Raw genomic sequence first — 23,564 nt, forward strand, 5'->3', positions numbered from 1 at the left:
AACTTGTTCTTTCAATTGCAAAGCCGCTTGGAAATTCACAAAAGGTTGTTTAACAGTTGTAAAATAATTTACTCAAGGATTTCTATTTAGCAGATCAACTGAAAGGGATGTGAAGTGTCATGTAGTAGGATATCCAGATCTGGATTACCTGTGAGTTTGTCTTCACCATTTCCTTCCATCTAGAAAAGATCGGAAATTTCCTGAAGACAAGGGCAGGATTAATTTCCTTCCTTTGTTGAAAGGGAACACCCTAAAGTTTGAGTAAGTGAGTTTCTCCACAGAAAAAAAAATTCCCATGCAGAAAAAAAACAAAAATGGTAGTTAGCTCATTAGTAGTAGGTTGGCAGATTTTCTCATGATACAATGCACGCTAGTACATTGTTCAATTTATTGCAATGTTTGTGCAAAACTCGATTCTAATGCAATGAATAAAACTGTGGTGATTTTTTTTAAAGTATGACATTGAGAAACTCCGATATGCTCCTGATGTCGAATATTCCTGTAACATGACACTTTGAGCTGGCCTTGAAGTTTGCACGCTAATATGCTGATTTTACTTGCTTTGACCTCTTTGCAGACACCAAGGACGTACTGTGCTACCAACACAGAAGATTTGGAAGTTGCTATTAATCACATACACAGCTTGCACTCCTCGGCTCCTCTAATGGCAGCAGGTGTTTCAATGGGAGGGTAAGACTTTACAAAAGCAAATACCCTTCTACCTACTTCTTTGTAAAGATAGTACTATATGGTTTTGAGTGTTATCCTACAGAGCTGGCTTGGCGTCCGTGCCTTTGACAGTGTGCAAGTACAGAAGTAATCCAGAATTACCATGACTCAGATCTTTCAGCCAAACCGCTAGGGTATGGATTAAATGCAAAACAGTACTTAATTTGTAAAATAATAAGTGCCAGGGCCCTTACCAGGAGACCACTGCAGCTTGCACCACCCCTTGCCCAGTCATCGCGGCCAATGACCTACCAAAATAACTACTAACCATCTCTCTCGCCTGCAAGTGCAACTGTTCAGATTATTCCAGGTCCCCAAAGCTAAAGGAATGGCTGGAGATGAAGGTATTAGTATTTTTATATATATATTGCATTCATAAACAACGGTTGTTCTGCTCATCTCGAAATTAGACGAGCAGCGCCACCATGTGGCAGAGTGTCATAAGGGTGGTGATGACAATGCAGTGCCGGTGCCGAGCAACGGAAACCACTGGCTCAAATTAATCACTGATGCAGAGGAAGGCTGTGTTTGGCTAACACCTTGAACTACTTATGCACATGTATGTAAAACAATACTGCAAACTGAAGTGTATCCTGTATTGCTGAAGCTGTGATTAGTCTCTCTTGTTAATGTCTCGCTTGCATCTACGTATTTGTAGGTCTAAAATATCATGACAGTTAAGTTGTAGGGGTTTGTGAGAATCATGTGATTTATTTTCACAAAATGACACGAAAATCGCAGAATGACACAAAAATATGCATAATTACACGAAGTCTCAATCTGTGGTTTTGCGCTGTATTTTGGCATGAAATGCATCCTCGCAACAATTTTTTATGTGAGGACGCCTTTTGCTCTACATAAATAGTGCAGAAAAGTGAAAGCACCACTATCAACAGCTGCTCGTGTTCCGTTATTCCTGTGCGTTCACTGTAAATTTGTACTGCAAATCGCATGCAATTATGCAAAGTGGCGCCATTTTGGAAAATTTACAAGTAACAAGCATAATGTGAAAGTCCACAAATTATCCAAATAATCAGGCGAATTTTAAATATCGCCCAGGCCTATTAATTTGTTGTCTCTGTATCATCATGAAAACAGGAATGTGAGTTTTCTTAATGAATACATGCCAGTGCATTACCACTGCTACAAATATATTAGCAAAACAGCTCCCTAATGCCTTGTCATGTGGCTTGGACTTTTGAATTTTTTTAAATGCAAGTAAAACAAGCATTTGCAATGCAATAGGTCTCGCAGCATTAAAGTTTGAGTTATTGGCATTGTAAATGACAATGCTTTGCATAAATTTTTTTTAAAATTTGCAATTGGTATATAAACATTGTTTCTGAATGGCAGCGGGAGGCAGAGAAACTGCACACGAGAGAGGCTGAGAGGGTCAACACGAGGGAGGGGGCAGATTGGTGCACACAGAGAGACGGAGAAAGGGGGTTGTAGAGGAGGACACAGGAGGGCATAGGGAGGTACAGAGGTCACACGGCGGAGGGAGAGAGGAACGCACACAAGCACGGCTGGGAGGTGCAACACGAGGGATGGGGCAGATTGGGGCAGACAGAGGGACTTAGACGGGGGTGTATAGGTGCACACAGGAGGATACAGGAGAGTCCAGGAGGAGTGCATAGGGAGGCACCAAGGTCACACAGCCGGAGGCACAGAAGAATGCACACAAGAGAGGCTGAGAGGTGTCACACAGGCACGGGGAGCAGATTGGCACACACAGAGGGAAGGAGAGAGAGAGATTGAGCACATGGGGACAACTCAAGACAGGGGACGGCCCACCGCGGGAGGGGAACCTGGGTGCCCCCAATCCAACCAACGAGGACCAGAGAGGCAAGGCGGCAGTGGAACTCCCCTGCCCCCAGGGGGAGTGACTGCTCCCGCTGGAACATATTTTGGGGGTAGTGACGCAGCACTGCGGAGGGCTAGGGGCCCACTTTGACTGGGCGGGGAAGAAAACGGCCGCCAGATTCCTATGGCAGCACTGCTCCACAAGGTGAATACTCTTCCAGTCGGCGTTCCTTTAAGACCACTGGGAATCACTGCGGGCACGGAGTGTGCCATATAGGCAATTAGCACGTGTTTCCCCTGGGCGCCCCAGTGCGCAGTAGGCCATGCGGCAGGAGGGGAGTGGACGCCATCAATGCTGTGGGGTGGCCTGCAGCTACAACAGTCAGACAGTGGCCAGTAGCTGGTCTAGTGTGCCCCAGACCCACTCAGCAGAGCCCGGAGAAGCAAAGAAGCCTCAGAACCCCTGAGGTAACACAGTGATTGTGCCCGCTGGGATGTCTCGGGGGTGTAGCAGCACGGCATTGTGGAGGCCTGGGGTCATACCCTAATTCAATAGAGCAGAGCCAGAACACTCACTTGGGGCAGCTGCGGGAATCTTGCGACAGCGCTGCACCGTCAGCCAAGTAAGGATATCTGCCCCTAATACGTAGCTACATTTTTAGCCAGCACTCCCCTTGTAGGAAACAGTGAATCGCTGAGGACACTGAGCAGACTGTAGCAGCATATCTGACTTTGTGTTCAACTTGATGCCCCATCGTGCTGGGAGCCGTGCAGCAGGAGCAGAAAGACTGTAAACACTGTAGCGGGCGGCCATCGCTCTTTACAACCAATCTCTTAAGTGCTCCGACAGTGATATCCCCAGCATAACGAGCCGAAACATGTGGAGAGGCCCGCTGCTAACCCGCCTCCCTGCCCCAGTGCTTGTACTGTAAGGGCGGTTTGAAGGTGGGCACAAACCGCATCCAGGGGGGCCATTTCCTAACTTGCTCCAGGGCCCAGGACACACTAGCTACGCTGCTGACAATGCATGCAGTGAACCTTACACAGACAGTGTGATGCTGGTTGAAGCTATAGTGGTTAGCACTCCTTTCATGTCATGTCACCTCCAAGCGCCTTATGGATAAGGCAGTGGAAAGGAGGGCACAGGGGGAGAACACGAGGAAGCAACACAGGGAACTAGATGGTGTAGCAGGGAGGGATTGGTAGTCCCAAAACGCAAAAGGGGAAAAAATACTTGTTAAACTTGGTAGCACTTTCTGGGCATTCCCTGCACCTCATTAGTACCAGCTTAACGCCCAAATATAGTACTAATCAAACCAGTGGTACATGCTCGTCTTTCTGAAGGGGAACGTATAAATCGAGTTTAGAAGTGAGTAGCATATTGGGGCCCTGTTTATTTCAGTGTAGTTTTGGTGAACCGCAGGCTAGAACTAGTCTGACTGAGCACTGCAACTAATCTCCCTGTGCCTACGATTGTAAATGTGTAGCCTGTGATGCACCTGTATAATTCAAAAGAAGTAAATCTCCACTTAATGTATGTGATTTTGCATGATCTTGCAACATTCACTAAAGTGCAGAGCTTGGCTCTGCTCAGGTAGGTTTGTGCTAAGTAACCATGAATCCATTCAATAAGCATTCCTTAACACCTGGGGATGAAAGGGTGAGACCAGCAGGACTGAGGAAAGATAAGAGAAGTAGAAGAACAGAAGAAAGGCGAGACAATCGGGAGCACTGAGGAAAGATGTGAGAAGTCAAAATAGAAGCAAGCTGAGACTAACAGGAGGATTGAAAAAAGGTGAGACAATACAGGAGGAAGGAGGAAAGGTGAGAGAGGTAGAAGAATAGAAGAAAGGTGAGGCAAGTGGGATTGAGAAAAGGTGTAGCGAAGAGTGAACAGGACAATGTGGTGAGCGATGGTGGTGGAGTGTGTGGTAAGGCATAAAAGAGGCATGAGGACAATATGTTGGGGCATGAAAGAGAGGTGTGGTGAGGCTCAGTGAAGTGTGTGGAAGACTCTGTGGTGAAGCATGGAGGAGAACTGTGGGCAACCAACCTAGATTGGAGAAATAATGTGTGGTGGGTAAGTTGGTGTGAAGAGGGAAGAAAGAGAAGGTGGTGAGGTTTGGAGGAGAGTTGTAGGAGGAAGGGAAGCGCACTGGGGAACAAGGTGGGTTGAGATGTGTGGAGGACGTTTAAAGATAGAATGGGATCAAGTCCTACCACAGGCACATCTGCAATTAAATGACCTTTAAGCAAGTTCCAGGCAAACACCGAAAACAAACATCGATCTTAAGGTCCCTGATCTTATTCGCATTTCCACTGATTGTGAGAACCCGTAGACTGTTTTCAAACAGCTTAGCGTGCTCAAACTAGCAGGCACACAGGGCTGTGTTTATCCTCAAATCTATTCCGGAGGGGTGGGGGCTATGTCTCTGTCACTGCTCTCTTTGTAGGTTCGTCTTGGTGGTGAAGGGAGGGCGGCATTCAGAAAAGATCCTCATGCAGAGCAGCGGCGTGCTGCAGTCTGGGGCTGAGTTTTTGTTTTTTAAACTAAGTTGCCCTGGTTGTAGGAGGACGTCCCAGTCCCGCATGTTGTGCCGAGCGCTGCAGAGCAGGCCGTACTGTTCAAGGGCTGGTCATGCCACGGCGCCCCTACTAACAGCTCGAGACAGCCGGATGATGCTGCAATCTCACGCCAATCCTGGGGAAGGCAGCCGCGGGGAAAGGAACCGACTCATAGAGGTCGCGCGAAAAATGCATTCCAAAGCCGCCTCTTCATATCTCGCCCCCGCCTGATCTCTCCTCTGACCAACATTAATTGTTCATGGTATTTCTCCATATTTTACGTTTTATAATAGATAGCTCTTTCATGTGGCCTAACGGATAGAGTGGTTTACCTCGGAGCTGGGGAACTGGGTCTCGCGTCTCCTGTGATTCTGGGCAAATCACTTTAATACCCCCGCCCCCTCCCGTGCCTAACAAAATGCATGTGTTCAGTCTGTAACCGAACTGCTGCTCATGTACGCGCTATATGAAACTAAAAACAAGGAAGAAGAAATAGGACCCAGAAGGATACAGAGAAAGAGACAGTCCTAGCACTTGTTTTATCTGAAATTAAGCATTAGGAAACTGAAGTCCCGGCACCTGTTTTATCTCAAATTAAGCATTGGGACCGTAAAACTAACAAACGCTATAAAAGCGGCTCACATGTCAGCAACAATAATGTCTCACAATGTACACGGAAATTCCCTTCTGAATAAATGCTTGTAACAAACAAGACTTGAGCGAAACCGAAAGCTTCCGTGGGGTGGGACTTCATCTTCGGAAGCCTGCGCACGCGCCCACGGAGTGCCACGGAGAGAAGCAGTGCTGGTAACGCGGGGCTGTAGAAGTCCAGAATGGCGGTAAGTGGCGCTTAGTTGTAGGGGGGTGCGCCTGTGTGTATGTGTGCGGCGGCGGGGGGGGCTCTATGTGTGTGTGCGTGCGTGTGTTTAGGTGCGCTCGTGTGTGTGTCTCTGTGTGTGTGCGGCGGGGGGCGGGGGTCTATGTGTGTGTGAGTGTGTGTAGGTGCGCTCGTTTGTGTGTGTGTGCGCATGCATGCAGGGGGAGGTGTGGCTGTGTGTTACGGCTTTCCAGGAGACAGGAGCTGGCCACAGCGAGCGCGTTCTCGTGCGCGTGGCCCGCTCAAATCGCCTTCTGGCAGAGGAAATGCGCGCGGCCAGGTGCTGTCTCCTGGAAAGCCTCGTCGCTCACAATAGGTCTCTGGCGAGACAGCGCTTCGCGCTGTAAATCGCACGAGACCTAAATTTATCTTGCTGCTCATAACTTCATACAGATAACCATCTACCTCACCAGCCTACTAGTGAGTAACAAAATTAACAACAAAACCAGTTCATACAACATTGAGGGTAAACCTATGGAAACTGATTAGTTTAAATCCTTCACACGTGTATGTGGTCAAGCATCCATCAAAGAAACAACTATTGTAACTGTGCAGGTTAAAGGATCTTACAGCTGTAATTTACCAAGTATTGGCAAGCCAAAGGTCCAGGGTTTAAGGTACTGACACAGGCTGCTTTAGCACAGTAGGGTAAGACGCATTGAAGGGAGCTGCTGGAGCTGACACAGATGGTTAAAGTTGTAAAGGAGTCACTCTTGCAGTTCAATGCAAGCATTTGAGGGGAGTTTGAAGGATGCGCCAAACAGCGAAAAGCGTCAGGGGAGAGATGAATTCGGAACTGGACTGAGCCAAGATGTGGTTGACAAAGTCTCAAACGAGTAGCTGAAACAGGCTGATCGAAGAAAGCCAGTGGTTGAAACGGCTTACCCAGAGCCTACTTAGTGTCTTCTGTTAAAAAGAGGTCTATTTGACAGAGGTGCTGCCAAAATCCAGCCCTAAGGCGTGATTTACAAAATCTCAAGCCAATAGCTGAAAGAAGCTGATTGGAGGAAGTCAGTGGTTGAAACAGGTGGACAGAATGCCCAGTCTAGGTATATTGCTGTCAATAGGTGTGTTTGACACCTGTGACACCTGTGCTGTCAAAACCCACCCTAAAAGCGTTGTCCATCTAATGTTAGTGATGCTCTTCTCTGGGAAAGACATCCGTGGCACCAAACAATATTTATGAACAAGGATGAAGAGTTGGAGTGAAGAAGCCCAGCGCCACCACCCACTGCTTTGCTGCCTGTGACTTCACTTCCTGATTAAAATCGTCACAGTCCACACGTCAGACGAAATTTTCTAAAACTTCTAAAACTGCGCAGCCAATGACTGTCATGCAGTATCCGGCACACTGCCTCATTCACGTTTCCCACACGTGGAAGGATGGTAACAAACAGGGCACAAGTCCTATAAAAAGAAGTGGGGGGACTGACAAAGTTAGACACTATGCAAGTTACATCATGACGTAGCGCTATAAAAGAAATAATATAGTGCTATTTAAATTATTTGAGTAAATACTGGGACAGACCACCCCTTCTGACAGTCTTACAATGTCTGCACTTATATACAGCGACATAACAAAGGCAAAAGCATGCCTCTCTTAAGTACCTGTTAAGAGATAGCAAGCTGTGTGCCTTTGTTTCCCTCTGTGGCATTTACATTTGTGTGAGGTTCCAGACCGCCTCCAGTCAAGGAGGCCTGATGACCCCTTAAACTCGACCTGGCTGGAGGTGAAAGATAAGCATTTGCAACGCAATAGGTCTCGCATTTACACGAGTTTGAGCTATTGGCATTGTAAATGACAATGCCTTTTATTTATGTGTTGTTTTAAAAGCAGATAAATAAAAAGGCACAATGCCAATAGCTTAAACTTTCTCAAATGAGTGACCTATTGCATTGCAAATGTGTTTGTGCTATAAAAATAAAAAAAGCGTTAGAGTGCATGTTCTGTTTGCAAAAGCAGGCAGGACAAAGCTATTTGAGAAAATAGTGTTCGGAGGCTGTAGGTAAAATGTATAGAAGTAACAACACACGTAACAAGGGGTGTTGCCATGGGATTTTACAAAATGTGCATTTACAAATTGTTTTTGCAATTGCCGCCCTAAGTGCGCTGGGGATGCCCAGACGTGGGTCCCAGGCACTCCACACCACTTGGAGTCAAGCTAGCCGGGCTGATGAGAGGTGTTACCTCGAAACCGGTCCGGTCCTCGGATGCTTGATTCCGTTCTGGGAAGGACATGGCTTTTGTAGTTCGGACTGGACTGTTCCCATGGGGCAACAGGGTCAGAGCTGATTTGCATATCGCCATTGTCTAACCCAGGGTGGTGTGGAGTGCAAAAAAACGATGGATTTGGGCCCAGATCTTTTGACTGGGGGAATGTGTGACATTGATCCACATTCGGTCCATCACTTGTTGTTTTTGCAATTGCCGCCCTAAGTGCGCTGGGGATGCCCAGACGTGGGTCCCAGGCACTCCACACCACTTGGAGTCAAGCTAGCCGGGCTGATGAGAGGTGTTACCTCGAAACCGGTCCGGTCCTCGGATGCTTGATTCCGTTCTGGGAAGGACATGGCTTTTGTAGTTCGGACTGGACTGTTCCCATGGGGCAACAGGGTCAGAGCTGATTTGCATATCGCCATTGTCTAACCCAGGGTGGTGTGGAGTGCAAAAAAACGATGGATTTGGGCCCAGATCTTTTGACTGGGGGAATGTGTGACATTGATCCACATTCGGTCCATCACTTGTTGTTTTTGCAATTGCTGCCCTAAGTGCGCTGGGGATGCCCAGACGTGGGTCCCAGGCACTCCACACCACTTGGAGTTAAGCTAGCCGGGCTGATGAGAGGTGTTACCTCGAAACCGGTCCGGTCCTCGGATGCTTGATTCCGTTCTGGGAAGGACATGGCTTTTGTAGTTCGGACTGGACTGTTCCCATGGGGCAACAGGGTCAGAGCTGATTTGCATATCGCCATTGTCTAACCCAGGGTGGTGTGGAGTGCAAAAAAACGATGGATTTGGGCCCAGATCTTTTGACTGGGGGAATGTGTGACATTGATCCACATTCGGTCCATCACTTGTTGTTTTTGCAATTGCCGCCCTAAGTGCGCTGGGGATGCCCAGACGTGGGTCCCAGGCACTCCACACCACTTGGAGTCAAGCTAGCCGGGCTGATGAGAGGTGTTACCTCGAAACCGGTCCGGTCCTCGGATGCTTGATTCCGTTCTGGGAAGGACATGGCTTTTGTAGTTCGGACTGGACTGTTCCCATGGGGCAACAGGGTCAGAGCTGATTTGCATATCGCCATTGTCTAACCCAGGGTGGTGTGGAGTGCAAAAAAACGATGGATTTGGGCCCAGATCTTTTGACTAGGGGAATGTGTGACATTGATCCACATTCGGTCCATCACTTGTTGTTTTTGCAATTGCCGCCCTAAGTGCGCTGGGGATGCCCAGACGTGGGTCCCAGGCACTCCACACCACTTGGAGTCAAGCTAGCCGGGCTGATGAGAGGTGTTACCTCGAAACCGGTCCGGTCCTCGAATGCTTGATTCCGTTCTGGGAAGGACATGGCTTTTGCAGTTCGGACTGGACTGTTCCCATGGGGCAACAGGGTCAGAGCTGATTTGCATATCGCCATTGTCTAACCCAGGGTTGTGTGGAGTGCAAAAAAACGATGGATTTGGGCCCAGATCTTTTGACTGGGGGAATGTGTGACATTGATCCACATTCGGTCCATCACTTGTTGTTTTTGCATTTTACAAAATGTGACAAGGCGGTATCAAGGCGGGCCAACAAAACCTATTGACCAATCAACAGTTATAGTTTACAGTGGACAATGACAAAAGCCAATGAAAAATATAGGTGGAGGGTAGGCGGAGCTTCAAGTTCCTACCTAAATACAGCATGCCTCGCAGAACAGTGCATGCGCTGCCCAGGCTCGACCTAAAAATCAGATAATTATGCAGCATGTAATGAACTACCTCGGTACTGAGGTAAATTCATACTGATGAAAAAACTCACAGATGCAGAATCACGTTTAAGCAGTTTACCTGGGTTTACCTTGCACCAACTACAAATATGGAATCAAACTGTTTGTAAAATAAATCTAGCCTACTTATTTGGTAAAGAAATGATATGTGATTAGGAACAAGGCCATTGAGACAGCACATAAAGAAAAAAAAGACAAGACAACACATAAGAGGGTCGGACTGTCCTCAATCATTAAAGAGAATTGGAATGCTAATACGCCAAAGCCAGAACAGACTGCAGAACAAAACAGAATACATTTAATATATTAGCAGATCTGAAGGTGTGTTCACACAAACAAATATGTATTGAACAGGAGAACATTATTCTCTCGTTTTCATCATAATGGGACCAGTGGCACTATCCAAAATCATGGGTCTCCTCTGCAGAATATGAGAAGGGGCCCGCAGCATCACATATCTCACAGATATTCATAGGCCTTCAGAGGCTTGTGGGCTCCTTAAATGTTGGGGGCTTCTTGCACCACGCCTCTGAAGGGAATATATGATTAAATGTATACACGTTCCAGGGACAGCTCTGCGCTCCTAATTGTTAAGAATGGCTGCACTTTTCAACTACGTGTACATTTGAACCACAAGAACCTTCTAAAGAGTGTTTACAAAATCTGTTTGTAAATCATGGGTAAATGTAACGCATATATCTGTAACTTTCTGCCCTGAAAATGATGGCGCTGCAAGGGATTAAACACAGAACAGACGGGTGCTGCAGAAAATATTGTGCAAGCACATTTCCGTAGTTGTTCACTGCTGCACGCATGAGCTATGAGTACTGCAGGGTGGCATGCTGATGCAACACACCAGACTCAGTGGCTTGAATAATATCTTATAGGCTGAAAGGCTACTTTGTGCCGTGATGTTGCAAGGCTTTTAGTGTTGTACAATCCCCCTCCTCCACTGCATTCACATTGCAAGTTGTTGGACACTAGCCTTTAGATGTCTGTTTTACTTTTCAGTAACAGAAGATGGTTGCCACAGAAGCATCCTCTGCCATGACACTGTTTCTTGCCTCCCACTGCTGCCGGTGTGTGAGTTTTATAACATAAAATTCCATTCAGTGGCACAGCAAGGAGGCATTAATCGTCATACAAGCAATCCACACAAGTTCATTGACCAAACATAAGGGTGATGACAAAAAAAGGCAACAGCGACAATGGGGATCAGAGGAACCCTTACAGAAATCGGACCTGGTGCTAAGGCACCTCCTGCACTAAAGCTACATACGGTTATCACTAGAAGAACAATATTTTCCCAGAAATAATGCATAACTAATAATGGATACGTGGCACCCAAGTGGCCATTGTGTATTACCAGTGTGCAAACGAAATAAAAACATTATTAATAAAAAGTAGCCTTACTTGTCAGTGGCCTCGCATGCTGGCAGTGTCCGATTTCGCAGCGCTGTCACTCTCTTTGTTTTACATATGTGCTGGAGGTGAAGGGGAGGAAAGGGAGGGGGGCAAGGGGTGAGGGCTGAAGTGAGGAAAGGCACCGAGAGGCCATTGTGGCGAGCGACACATTTTGTAAACATTATGCCGGCCTCCGTTAGTAAAACAAGCAGAAGGTCACCAAATCAGGTTGCCTGAAATTAAATTAGCAGCAGGTCCTCGTCTTAAACACCAGGAAGTGAGGTGCACTAGATTGCTGACCGCGTTTTGTGCTGCTCGATTGACTGACATTAAATAAGCAGCGGGACAGCGTCTACAGTACTTCCGATGTTCCAATTAAATCGGTAGCAAGGAGTCGGATAAAGTAAATACTTGTGACCGCGTTTTGAGCTGCGTAGCACGACCCACAACAACAAAGGGATTTTTTTTAACGTAAATTCAATGAAAATGAAAAGTGGAGGTGGGGTGGACAAGTTAGAGTCCAAGCAGTCAGAGCTGGAGAGTGGGGAACAGCGGAGAACGAAAAAGAGGGGAGAGCGAGGCACAAAGGGCGCTTGCACGAGCAACTAGGCGCTAGAGCATTACTCGCATGCTGTGCCACGATCCTTCCTGCCTTCATTGTGGCTGTAACACGCCTGTTGCGTTGGCTTGAGCATCCTCTGGTGTAGAGTTTGTCGCACCTTTTCTTCGGAGCGCTGAAGATCTAACAGACCGCAACAAAAAAGTTCATCGCTGCGATGAATAGAAGCGCCATGAAAATGGAAGAAATCACACACCGCAGAATAAAGGGCCACAGTTTATGAAATTGACATGAAAATGTAAACGAGTGGTGCGCAAGAGCGCGCACGCGCATGTGTGAGGACTGTTACATTTTCATGAGTGTAACATCGAGTTCACAATTGTAGTCGCCCCCTAAAATCCATGGGAGAGATGTAAATTGGGCCAACACGCCTGTGAGGGAGTCCCAGAACCTATCCTGTTCAATACTTGGCGCATATATGCTGCCCAGCAGACCAGCTTCTCCGTCTAGTATTCCTTCTAACAGGGCATACCTACCCTCCCTGTCCACCATTCTGCGTGTTTCCTGCGGACCCAAATCAGTGCGCCCCGCGCAAACGCTGAGTATGACGTGGCGCATATAGTTCCCCGCCAACGAGACCGCAGTCTGTCAATCTTTGGCGCTGTGAGATGCGTCTCTTGCAGGAACGCAATTTGTGCATGTTGGCGTTTGATGTAAGCGTAGGTTGCATATCTCTTGCGCAGTGTGTGGAGACCCCGTGTGTTTAGGGTGAGAATACAGACATCTGCGCACTGCATTGGGAAGCTTGATAAACCCTACCTGCGCCTTGAAGCGCGATCTTAACTGTTGAGGTCATGGGTGCTGAGAGTGACCTAGCCATGCTGTTCTCATAGAAAGCCCATGCCAACCCCCACCCGGATGTGCTGGCTGCCCTGATGCTCATGTTTCCCGTGGGGTGTAGGGGATAGAAAAACAGGGTGAGTAAAACTTGTAACTGGGTGGGAAAACTGTCCCAATACCTGGGGCGTATCAGCGAGCCCGATACGTCCAAACCAACGCTCATAGAATAAGAGAGCGAACAGTCAATACGTGGGGGCGGCAGTACGCGCCTGCAGGGCTGGATCCCGCCGGGGCGTTGGAAGGAGCAATGTTCATCGTTGACGAGTGTAGTGCGTCAAGTGTGCCGTGACGCATGATGCGGGTAACTTCCGGTTGGGAGCACCTGCTCCCAGGTGCCTTTCGGTGCGGGATGCTTCTGGACGACATCTTTCGGTTCCTTCAGTGCAGGGTATCAGCAATTTGTGGAGTGACCGGGGGTAAGGTAATAGAATCAGCAGTGGGATGGGCCTCGTTGCTGCCTTCTTCGCTTCCCGAAGAGAAGAGGTGGGGGACCCCCTCAATGTCCTCCTCAGAAGGGGGAGCCCCTAAATCAGTAACAGCCTGGAGGGCCTTGCGACGTTCCGGTATGATCTGCTCCAGGTCCGGGGAGTCAACCACATGGCGTTCCGCAGGCTCCCTCCAACCCTGTCGTCCTTGTGTTTGCGTTGGTTGCGAGGCACGCCTCCTGTTGCGCTGTGCACTTTGTGTGCGCCTCCGCGACACATCCGTATTCGGTCCCTGCGTGCAGTTGTAGTCCGCCCATTCGCAGGCATCTGCTGCAGTAGAAAAGAAGTGTGTAGTACGGGCATGAATGACTTTCAGGCGGGCTGCAAATAACAGAGTACTGTATGTCATTCGCTTACAAGCGACGCTTCACCTCCAGAAAGGATTCAGAAAAGGGGGTGGTGATGAACAGAGTGTCTGAATTAAGCAGACCACTCTTACCCAGTCCAAAGATCAGGGCTTGATCCATCACCGTTTTTTAGCTCACTGCACCATCCCAGCTCAGAACCTGGCTTTATGCAAATTAGTCTGTCCCTGGCCCAGTGCATCATGGGAACAGGGCAGACCAAACTACCAAGCCAATTCTTATACTGGGAAGGAAACAAGCTTCCGGGGACCGGTTTCTGGCATTTCAGCCGTCTTCGGCCCGGCTTGCTTGAATCCTGATGGTGCAATGAGCAAGGGACTCACATCTGAGTATACCCTTCCACGCTTATGGTGGACAAAAACGATTCAGAAAAGGGGGTGGTGATGAACAGAGTGTCTGAATTAAGCAGACCACTCTTACCCAGTCCAAAGATCAGGGCTTGATCCATCACCGTTTTTTAGCTCACTGCACCATCCCAGCTCAGAACCTGGCTATATGCAAATTAGTCTGTCCCTGGCCCAGTGCATCATGGGAACAGGGCAGACCAAACTACCAAGCCAATTCTTATACTGGGAAGGAAACAAGCTTCCGGGGACCGGTTTCTGGCATTTCAGCCGTCTTCGGCCCGGCTTGCTTGAATCCTGATGGTGCAATGACTTGGTAGTTTGGTCTGCCCTGTTCCCATGAGGCACTGGGTCAGACTAATTTGCATATAGCCAGGTTCTGAACTGGGGTGATGCAGGGAGCTAAATAACGGTGATGGATCAAGCCCTGATCTCTTGACTGGGTAAGAGTGGTCTGCTTAATACAGACACTCTGTTCATCACCACCCCCTTTTTGAATCACCTCCAGAAAGGGCACTCTGAGCTTTTGCACCGCTTTGGCATAATCAGGAAAGATCATGACGTGCTGGTTTTTCAACTTGCAGTGGACCTGCATGCCTGGCGGCCCGCAGCCCTGCGATCTTGAAAATGGAGGAATTTTGCAAGCAATGGGCGAGGTGCGCAGCCGGGCGGCGGTTTACTGGCTGGGACCCGATGGACTCGCTCTATGGAGAAAAAAGCTGTGCAGTCCTTAGTTGGGGTGAAGGATTTGACCCAGGCCTCCACGTATTCGATGGGGTTTGCCCCCTCAACGCCCTCTGGTAGACCCAGCATGCGTATATTGCAACGTCGAGAACGTCCTTCTAAATGGTCCATTCGATCCTCTACGGTCGCCAGACGACCCAGGGCTGTTCGAAGAGCCCCCTGCTGCGCACTCAGGGCAGGCTGAATATCAGCAAGGGATCTCTCTCCCTCCCTCACCTTATCGGCTACTTTCCGGTTGTCATCATGGATACGGTTGATGTCCGTGGTGAGGGTGCCTAGGCCTTCTTCCATTGAGGCCCTGAAATGTTCAATAGCTGCCAGGACTTGGTCCAGTTTGTTAGAGATGGTTTGGTCCGGATGGGTCGTGGATGTTGTAGGGAGCGTGCTGGTTCGGGGCTGATTTTCCGGCACTGTTTCAGGGACCGATGTCTGTTGAGTGGCCCTATGCTTCCTCATTCTGTTGGCCGCAGGTATCTCTCCCTTTTCCTGCAGGGTCAGCCGTCGGAGTGAGGCCAGGGTAGCGCGCCCCTGGGAGTCGATTGCCCTGCTTTGTAGAGTTCTTGGTATAGGGGGCGTAGTGCGCCTTTAGGTCGCCAACACCCCGCTTGGCGACCTAAAGGCGCACTACGCCCCCTTTTTAGGGGGTGCCCGTGTGTCACCGTTGTACCTCATCTGGGCTGCCGCCCCTCCCCGCATGTGGGGGCACACAAAGGAGAATGGCAGCGCTCGACCCGGCAATCCCCAGGGGGCCAGCGACGAAGAACGCAGGATCCGTGATACTACTGTGGCCCAGTGATTCTTGCCCTGGGTGGGGATAGCCGGGTGCCCACTCGCTGAATGTAATATGGGGGTGGCCGCCCGGTGTTGGCCTGTTCACTGTGCCCGGGCCGCCATATTGAAGTCAGGCAAGGGTAGGCTGTAGTCTGGCCCCCCGAACGGTGTGGCTGAACAGGTGGTGGGCCGCAAAGGTAGCGGAGGGCCAATATCGCGCACCGCTCACCCTCTGGATCACCACGCGTCAAGTCCCCGGGGAGATCTGGCTGCTGGACGTTATTAATAGGGTGCTCAAGATTCAGTGTACTTTGACTCCAGAGATGGATATAATGGGCTATGATCCAGGTAATATCGGAAATACGTGGTATATGTCGGCTCTACTGTATGAAGCTATGTCTCAGATCCGGTTGTGTGTAACCTCGCAATGGTTATCACCTGAAGCACCGACATTTATGAATTGGAGAGCTAGATTGCTTGCTATTTAAAAGCTTACATTTTCAGTATTTTCTTTAAAGGGTAGGAGGAGGAGGAAGATGGCGTCTAAGATCTGGGCACCAATTGAGGATTGGATAAAATGATAGGATATTTTTTTTTTAAGTACTCATTGGTTTATAGTTAATTTCTGCCCCACTTTAGCCTTATTTCTTTTTGTAGGCTTTGTGGAATATTACTTATTATTGCTGATTATCTCTTTTCTCTTTTTTTTTCCTTTGTAGCAGAATTTTTTATATGCTGTTTAGTTAAATGGAATTTGATTTATAAATCTGATGTATTATTGTATTTAATGTCATGACTGCATTGTTTGGATCAATAAAAAAGAAGAATCTTGGCAGATGTGAGGTGTATGAAATCCTCAAACTAGCAACACCACAGCTGATTCAAATTTAGGTAGAAGGTTATAAGATTTGCACTTCTACCTGGGTGCATCCTGCAGAGACAAGGCAACCACATTCCACCTGTACTGCAGTTTGGATAGTCAATCGCAAAACACCCCGCTTGCAGAATTCACCTGGATTGAAAACCCTGGACATTCAAAAGAGCAGCCAGGCTTGCTGGGAAGTGGCTGATATTTTTCCCTGTGCGTAGCTGGCTCTTGTATTGAGGCCTCAGCGGGGCCAAAACTGAAGTAAGGGGCATTTTGAGGCAAGGAAAGAGGAGAGGAAGCTGCAGTGCTCCTGATCTCTGGTTGGTGGTTTGTGTGGAGCTTGCTTGGTTCTAAGGTGGGCAGTTAAGACACTTTCTCTTCTCCCCAGGACCAGCTAAGAAATAAAATTGTGCCAACCAATGCTGGTGGACGGTAGATTGACTCGTAACTGGCTGGGGCACAGGGTAGTTCTGTCCGTAACTGTTAGGAGGTGGCCTTGGTCAGTTGAGATTGCCACTGCATACTAGTGCCGGCAGTGTGTTCCTCCTGGTGCCCAGGATGTGGCAGCTTCACATAGAGAGAGGGAATATCCCTAACTCCCTTAGTCCTAGTGTGGAGCTGTTCATGGGCTTGACTGCTGCTCCATGATATAAGCGTAATGGGTAGTTAGTTGCTGAAACAGGAGCTAAGATAAGATCTGAGCTGATGCTCCTAGTCACCCTGCTGCCTGTTAGGAGGATGCATGTGTACATGCGATGCCATGCTGCCTACAGAGGCCAAAGACAAGGGAATGAGAACTTCTTGCTACCAGAAGTTCTGTAGCTTGGACAGAGCCTTATCTGGCTGGTAGCAAGCAACCAACTAGAAGTAACGAAAGGAAGGCTGTACAATGTGGGGGCAGAATGGGAGGCATTTGGCCTGCATTAGGAGAATAGGTACATTGCTGAATTCTTTGAATATGCAGCTCATTGTGTTCCACACCTGGAGGCAATGGTGAAACCGGTGTAAAATGAAGCCTGCTAAAGGTGTGCATATACAAACAGAGATGCACTTTTACATAAAAGAAAACTTGCAATCCCAAGCGCGCATACACTGGAACACACAAAACTACCTCACAAGTTTACTTCCCAAATACACACACAAAAACGCAGAATTGTAACAATTAACACATAAAAGTACTCAAAGACACACACCCTCAAAGACATATATACAATCACATGTACACACACACACACACACACGTTTACACGTGAAATCCCAAAACTTAAACACATTGTGTGGGTCTTGCCTGTGTCCTGGTGGTGATGGTTCGGCCTTTTTATGCGTGGGACCAATGCCACTTCTAATAACAAATGCAAGAATCAGCACCACATTGCTAATTTGTTTTTTAATTGTACGGTATATATTAATAATTTGAGGTAATTATTCTATATTTATAAAATACCTTTACTCATGCCAGTATCAGTTATATTTTCTATGCAGAGGGCTAGCGGGTGATTATTTTCTTTTATTATGTTCCATCCAGCCAGATCCAAGCCTCACCGGACCCCAGCCAGGCTCTCAGTATTACTTGTGAAGCCACTTTTGTTTCCTCGAACCCTGTACTGAAGAGTGTGTGCAATCCATGGTTAGTTTTAGCCAGTGGGTTGCAAAGGTGGCAAGACCAGGGCAAAGCTGGTACTCTGTGTGTGTGGTGCTGCTCTCCCAGATTTCCCATGTCTTCATGTTCTTGCATGCTTCTTTCTGTGCCTTCTCTTCCCTTTATCAACACTTTATGTTCTGTCCATTCCATAAATCCTCTCCTGTCTTGTCATTTCTGCTCTCTCTTGCCCTCATCTTTCCCCCTCCGTAACTTACTATCTTATTTATCTCTCCCTGTCTTATCCCTCTCTTACTTTTATTCTCTTACTTGCTTCCTCTTCTCTTTGCATTTTGCTTCCTCTTTCTAGTGTACTGTCAGACTACCTCATCCTTGTACAATTTACCAACGTTGGTGTACCTTCCTACCATAAACCCACGTCTCTGACTCACTCAACCTGCCTGCATCCTGTGTACTCCCTTTCTTTCTGTTTCCCTTCCCATTTTGCCTCACCTCATTCTCTGCCTTATTTCTCTTTCGCCAAGCCTTATGCCATACGGTACCCCTTACCCTGTCATTTCATTGCCCCTTTTGCATTCTCCCCCCCCATTCCTCCCCTTTTAATCAGTCTCATTTAACCTTTGGCAGTGTCTCTGGTTGGGAAGATGAGCTGCAAGCCACTTAGCATATAAAATGCAGATTTAATGGAGTCTACGGTAGCACGTCGCTTTCAGGTTCTTGTATAATGTGAGCGTAGACCGAGATGCCTGAGCTCAAGGTCTCTAATCAAGCGAGTTGTATTGCAGCAGTTGAAGTTGCCTAAGCGTAGGGTTCAAGCCCAGGAGGTGTGTGTTGCAGCTTTGACTGGTAGCAGATTTAAGTTTATGAAATGTGGGATCATGTGCAGTAGTGGCTGAGCATAGATAGGCTTGAGTCTATGCAGTGTGTGATCTCTATGGAAGAGGTAACAAAGGGACCATGCATTGAGTAATCGTGGACAACTGTGTCTTATGCCTTGGTTTGAACCTGTGCAATATCTAATTAGGGCCAATGTTTGTGTTTTCTTGAACAGTGAGATTTGCAAACTCCTAAGCCATCCAGAAAGAATAGCAAAACTCACCAGGGGTGTCAATAAAATCCATATTGACAGTTTTTCCTCAGTTGCAATTTGCTTACCGCCAGTAGGACACAGTAAAAGTTGAGATTGCTTCCTTTGGTCCTAACACAAATCACGAATGGCCTGTTTTTTTGACAGAGTTAGTACACCACTTTATATTCCTTCCAAGAATAGCTAGCCTATTTCGATTTCTCAGCAAATTGTGTTAATGTGAGGTTTGGACCATCAACTCCATACTTTTCCATGAAAAGGTCAGTGTCCGGACCATCTATTTAACTTTCTTGCCAAGATAACTTCTCACATAGCAAGCCCGCGACTAGTGGCTGACTCCATCTGACATGAATGTGCAGGACAGCCACCCCAAACAAGTAATTCTCCACACAACAAACGCCCCACAGGGAAACATTTCACTGATCAAAAAACAGGTCCCCATGACCTCTAATTTGAAGAACACAACCTGCACCCTGCACCCTAAACTCTAAAGTGTCTACAGCAGAAAACTTCTGGATCGGGCACAAAAAATTACATGGACCAGGAAGAAAGGGATAGGGCTTCCAACAACAGTGGAATAGCAGCTTCCTACCACCAAAGTATGGATAATCAAAATTAAATCAACAGACGAACAGCTGTCAGAGGTTAGGAAGACAAACTCAAGACTAGAGACTTAACTGAAAACGGCCACACAGGCAACCCCTATACATTCACATTGGCTAGATTGGAAAGTCACAGGACCTACACTCTTACAGAACACGTCTATGAGGATAACCAACACCCTCCAAAACACAAATCATGGATTCGTACGAAATCTCCCAGAGTAGATCCTCCATTGGTTGAATCACAGTTGCAGACCAAAGTCTTCTCAAACACCAAGAGGCCTTGTAATTGGCTAACACTGCACCACATACCCAGTAACATGACATTTTGTTAGAGAACAGATGCAGACCTCAAACATAGGGTTATTTAACGTATTTTGAGCATTTAAGCTAAGAAACTAATTTTATCTAGCAAGACACACACTTTTGCTCTGTTTCTCTGAAAATAATTCCTGAATTTGTCTATATTTCGTTTCAAAAGACTAGTTATTTATTCATTAACCAGAAAGCTACACATTTGAATTTCAAAGAGCAGGTTATGTTCCATGGACTTGCTTTATCAGAGGACAGAGTGTGTTCAACTCAAAAGGTCGTCCAATGTTCTGTGTACGAAGGATGTTGATAATCCTATTTTCCTGATAACCTCTGTTGAGTGGGGATATTCTGCTGGTCTTGCATACAGATTACAAATGCACCTTAAATGAAGCATCTCATTTGCTGAGTTTAGGATATTTATATAACGGAGGATAGTAATGGACGAAACATATTCTGTTTTGCAATTCCCAATTGTTTTCTCCCTCTTCCCATGTCTTTCTTGCACCATCCTTGAGTGCACATATCTTTCTTCCTACTCTCTTGCTTTCCTTAAAACTATTCGACCATCTCCAGCTCATCTTCTCTCTGCCCTGAGAAAGAAATTGAAATATTAAGCCCTTAACTTGGAAAGTAAAAGGTAAATTGATACATATTTTTTGGATGGTATGAAGTTGAGGAAGGGTTAAACCTGTCAGACAAGTGTCTCCTTCCACTTGCTATCTAGACTGCACAGATGGATGTAACACTTCAATCTTGCTCCAACCCCTCCTTCCGGGAGTAAAGCGAGGAGGCAGAGCACCCACCCCATTTAGTGGATGAACCTCTGAATACAGAGCTTTTAATAGACCAAGTCAGCGATCCACCAGCCATACCTTCAGGTTCACCTGGGGAAGCTTATTCATGCCTCCGCCTCGGTATGACATTCCTGAACCCAGCAGAGCCCTGATGATTTACCTTCCCACCCAGCTCTGAACATGTCACCTTATGATTGGGAATTCCTAGAGATTCTCAGTGTGGAGGAAGTTTGCTGGAGGGAGCTGTAGCTTTCCTACCTCTGTCATCACCAGCTCCAAGACCCAAGCGTGAAGCATGAGTCCAATCTGAGGGAGTCAACCTTGAACACTCTGGGTTGCAAATATCCTGGCTGAGTGACAAGGGCTTAAAGCTCTCAAGGATCTTGGTGACGTCAGATTAAAAGGTTGTGGTGTACTCAAACAGTAAGTATGGTCTTAAGTGCTCATACATTTTTGGAATTTTGGCAGTAGAGTGAGTGGGTGAGATGGTGCTATACCCAACGGACTTGGGGCCTGATTTACATATTGGCTGCATGGATACTTTGGTGCGACCGAGTATACATACCGGCAATATTAAAGTCTCCTCAACTGATTTAAATGCGGGTGGACCTTCAGTTTGGCCACAGCGGAGACTACACTGTCTCCACTGTGGTCAAACTTCTCTGACGGCCCTGGGGAGTAAGTACCATCTGAGAAATGACTACACTTTCGCCTGCCCAATTTAGATGGGCGAACATGTAGTCATTTTTAGCTCGAGCCTACGGCCCGCGCGCATGCGCTGCTCTGAGAGACCTATTGTAAAGGAGTAGGGAATATAAGCCCCGCCCACTCTCCACCCATATTTGCCATTCGCTTGTGTCATTGTCCGTCCTAAATGCTGGCCTCTTATTCGTCAATAGGCTTGTTATTCCCTCCTTAGTAGCGCCTCCTCTTCATTTATCACCTCCCATGGCGACTTGCTCCTTTACTTCAGTTGTTACACAGTACGTGTTATTTAGACTGTGAGCACTATTTTCTTTAATGAGGTTCTCCTACTGCAGGCACAACATGCTTTGTTGCCTTCTTTACTCCCCCCTCCCTCTCATTGGTGTGCCTTCTTTTCCCCTCCCCGCCTTCCCTCCTGTTGACTGAGCCTTCTCCCCCCGCCTTCCCGTTTTCTGTGCCTTCTCCCGCCTGCCCTCCCGTTGTCCATGCCTTTTCCCCCCATTTTTCCCGTGCCTTCTCCCTCCCGTTATCCGTTCCTTCTCTCCCCCCTGCCTGCCCGCCCTCCCTCCCATTGTCCGTGATGCCTACCATTTGCAATGCAATAGGTCTCACGTAAATGCAAGACCTATTGCATTGCAATTGCTTGTTTACTGTCGCTGACCGCCAGGTAAAACCTGACAGTGGGAAGAAGTAAAATCATTAGAATGTTCCCCCGCCATGGGAGAAGACTCCTGTGGCAAGAGGAACATTACATTTTTTCTTTTCAATGAAAAGATCCAGTTTCTGGATTTTCTTTTTGAAAAGAAAAAAAGATTACTCTCTGCTACAGGGCTGTGTCCTTGTGCCTAAGCCCTGTTCACAGAGTAATATACATTGCCAGGAACCGCCTTCGTGGTAGTTCCTATCAATGCTTTTTATAAATGACCGCCTGCTTGGCGGTCATTTCATAAATTAGGTGTGGGGTGGTCCTCTTCAACATGGGGACAGAGTAATTTACTCCATCCCCAGGGCGGATTGGCGAGCCGCACACAGTGAATTAAATCAGGCCCTTGATTTTCATTTCAAAGTAATCAATACTTCTTAACAGAATTGCTGCAAAGTTAAATAGACTGCTGCTTATGCAAGCAGTGCTGTCGCACGGAAGATGCCAAGCCGTTCCTGAGATGACTTGCAGACATTGGCAGTCCCGCCAGGCTTCTCTGCGTCAGCTAGCTGTGACTTTTAGCCTGTATCAGGAATATGGCGGGACTTGCGATAGGGCAGCCGATGTGGGATCAGAACGTGTGATTGGGCAGCAGATGTGGTTTTTATCCAGTGCCTCTCAATGGTCTTTCCCATTTGTTTCCTGCGTCCCACGAGAAGTGCCACGTCCTTCACAACCTGTTCCTTCCCTGTAGTCTGCCTCAAGATGCCTGTATGTGGAACTGAATTTGAGGTTTCTGTGGTTATTTCTCATTAATTCACTGGGTTTGTGATCACTCAGAACCATGCAAATATGAGCTAATGCCCCCAGAAAAGGGAATAACTGTGCAAACCCGATTTCACTGGGAAACATTCTGCCCGGTTTTCTCTGTTTCAGGAGGGATTCACACTCACATTTACCACCTGACCTGCTCTAAGGAGGTGGTAAATGAGTTGGGGGCAGGTACTGCACAGGGTGGAGGTAAGGGTGCTGGAAGGATAGGGGCAAAAGGTGGCTTTTAGGCAGGAAAAATTAATGCTAGAGAAGGAGCTGCTGCCTAATCCTCATTCAATTTTACCAGACAAAATAATAAGTGGGTAAGATCTTGTTGTGTCCTACGAGGGCTGGCCCTTACACCTGCTAAGGGCAGAACCTGATACTTCCTCCAAGCAAGTGGACCCTCCAGTTTGTCTGACCTCCCATTCCTTTCTTCCCTGTCATATCTTCCACTAACTTCAAGGTGCTGACAGAGGAAATGTAGGCCCTTTGTCCAAAGGGGCCATGGAGAGGCTTCCAGCCTTGACAGTAGGAACTGGATGTTACTCCAGCTACTTCCTTGTGCCAAAGGCCTTTGTCCTGTTTTATATCTTTGCCCTGT

The 23,564-nt window shown here is 47.5% G+C and overlaps 1 protein-coding gene across 2 annotated transcripts in view; it reads left to right on the forward strand.

Annotated features, from left to right (window-relative positions):
* ABHD3 (abhydrolase domain containing 3, phospholipase) overlaps window positions 1-23,564 on the forward strand; it is a 379,776-nt gene that overhangs the window by 254,541 nt on the left and 101,671 nt on the right. For both annotated transcript variants that reach the window (XM_086965630.1, XM_086965631.1), the window contains exon 5: window positions 578-690. In XM_086965630.1, the coding sequence (XP_086821756.1) occupies window positions 578-690 (113 nt within the window). The remainder of the gene's footprint in view (window positions 1-577; window positions 691-23,564) is intronic.

Source organism: Lissotriton vulgaris, chromosome 4_1, assembly GCF_964263255.1.
Source record: "Lissotriton vulgaris chromosome 4_1, aLisVul1.2, whole genome shotgun sequence".
In the NCBI taxonomy this organism is placed as follows: Eukaryota; Metazoa; Chordata; class Amphibia; order Caudata; family Salamandridae; genus Lissotriton; species Lissotriton vulgaris.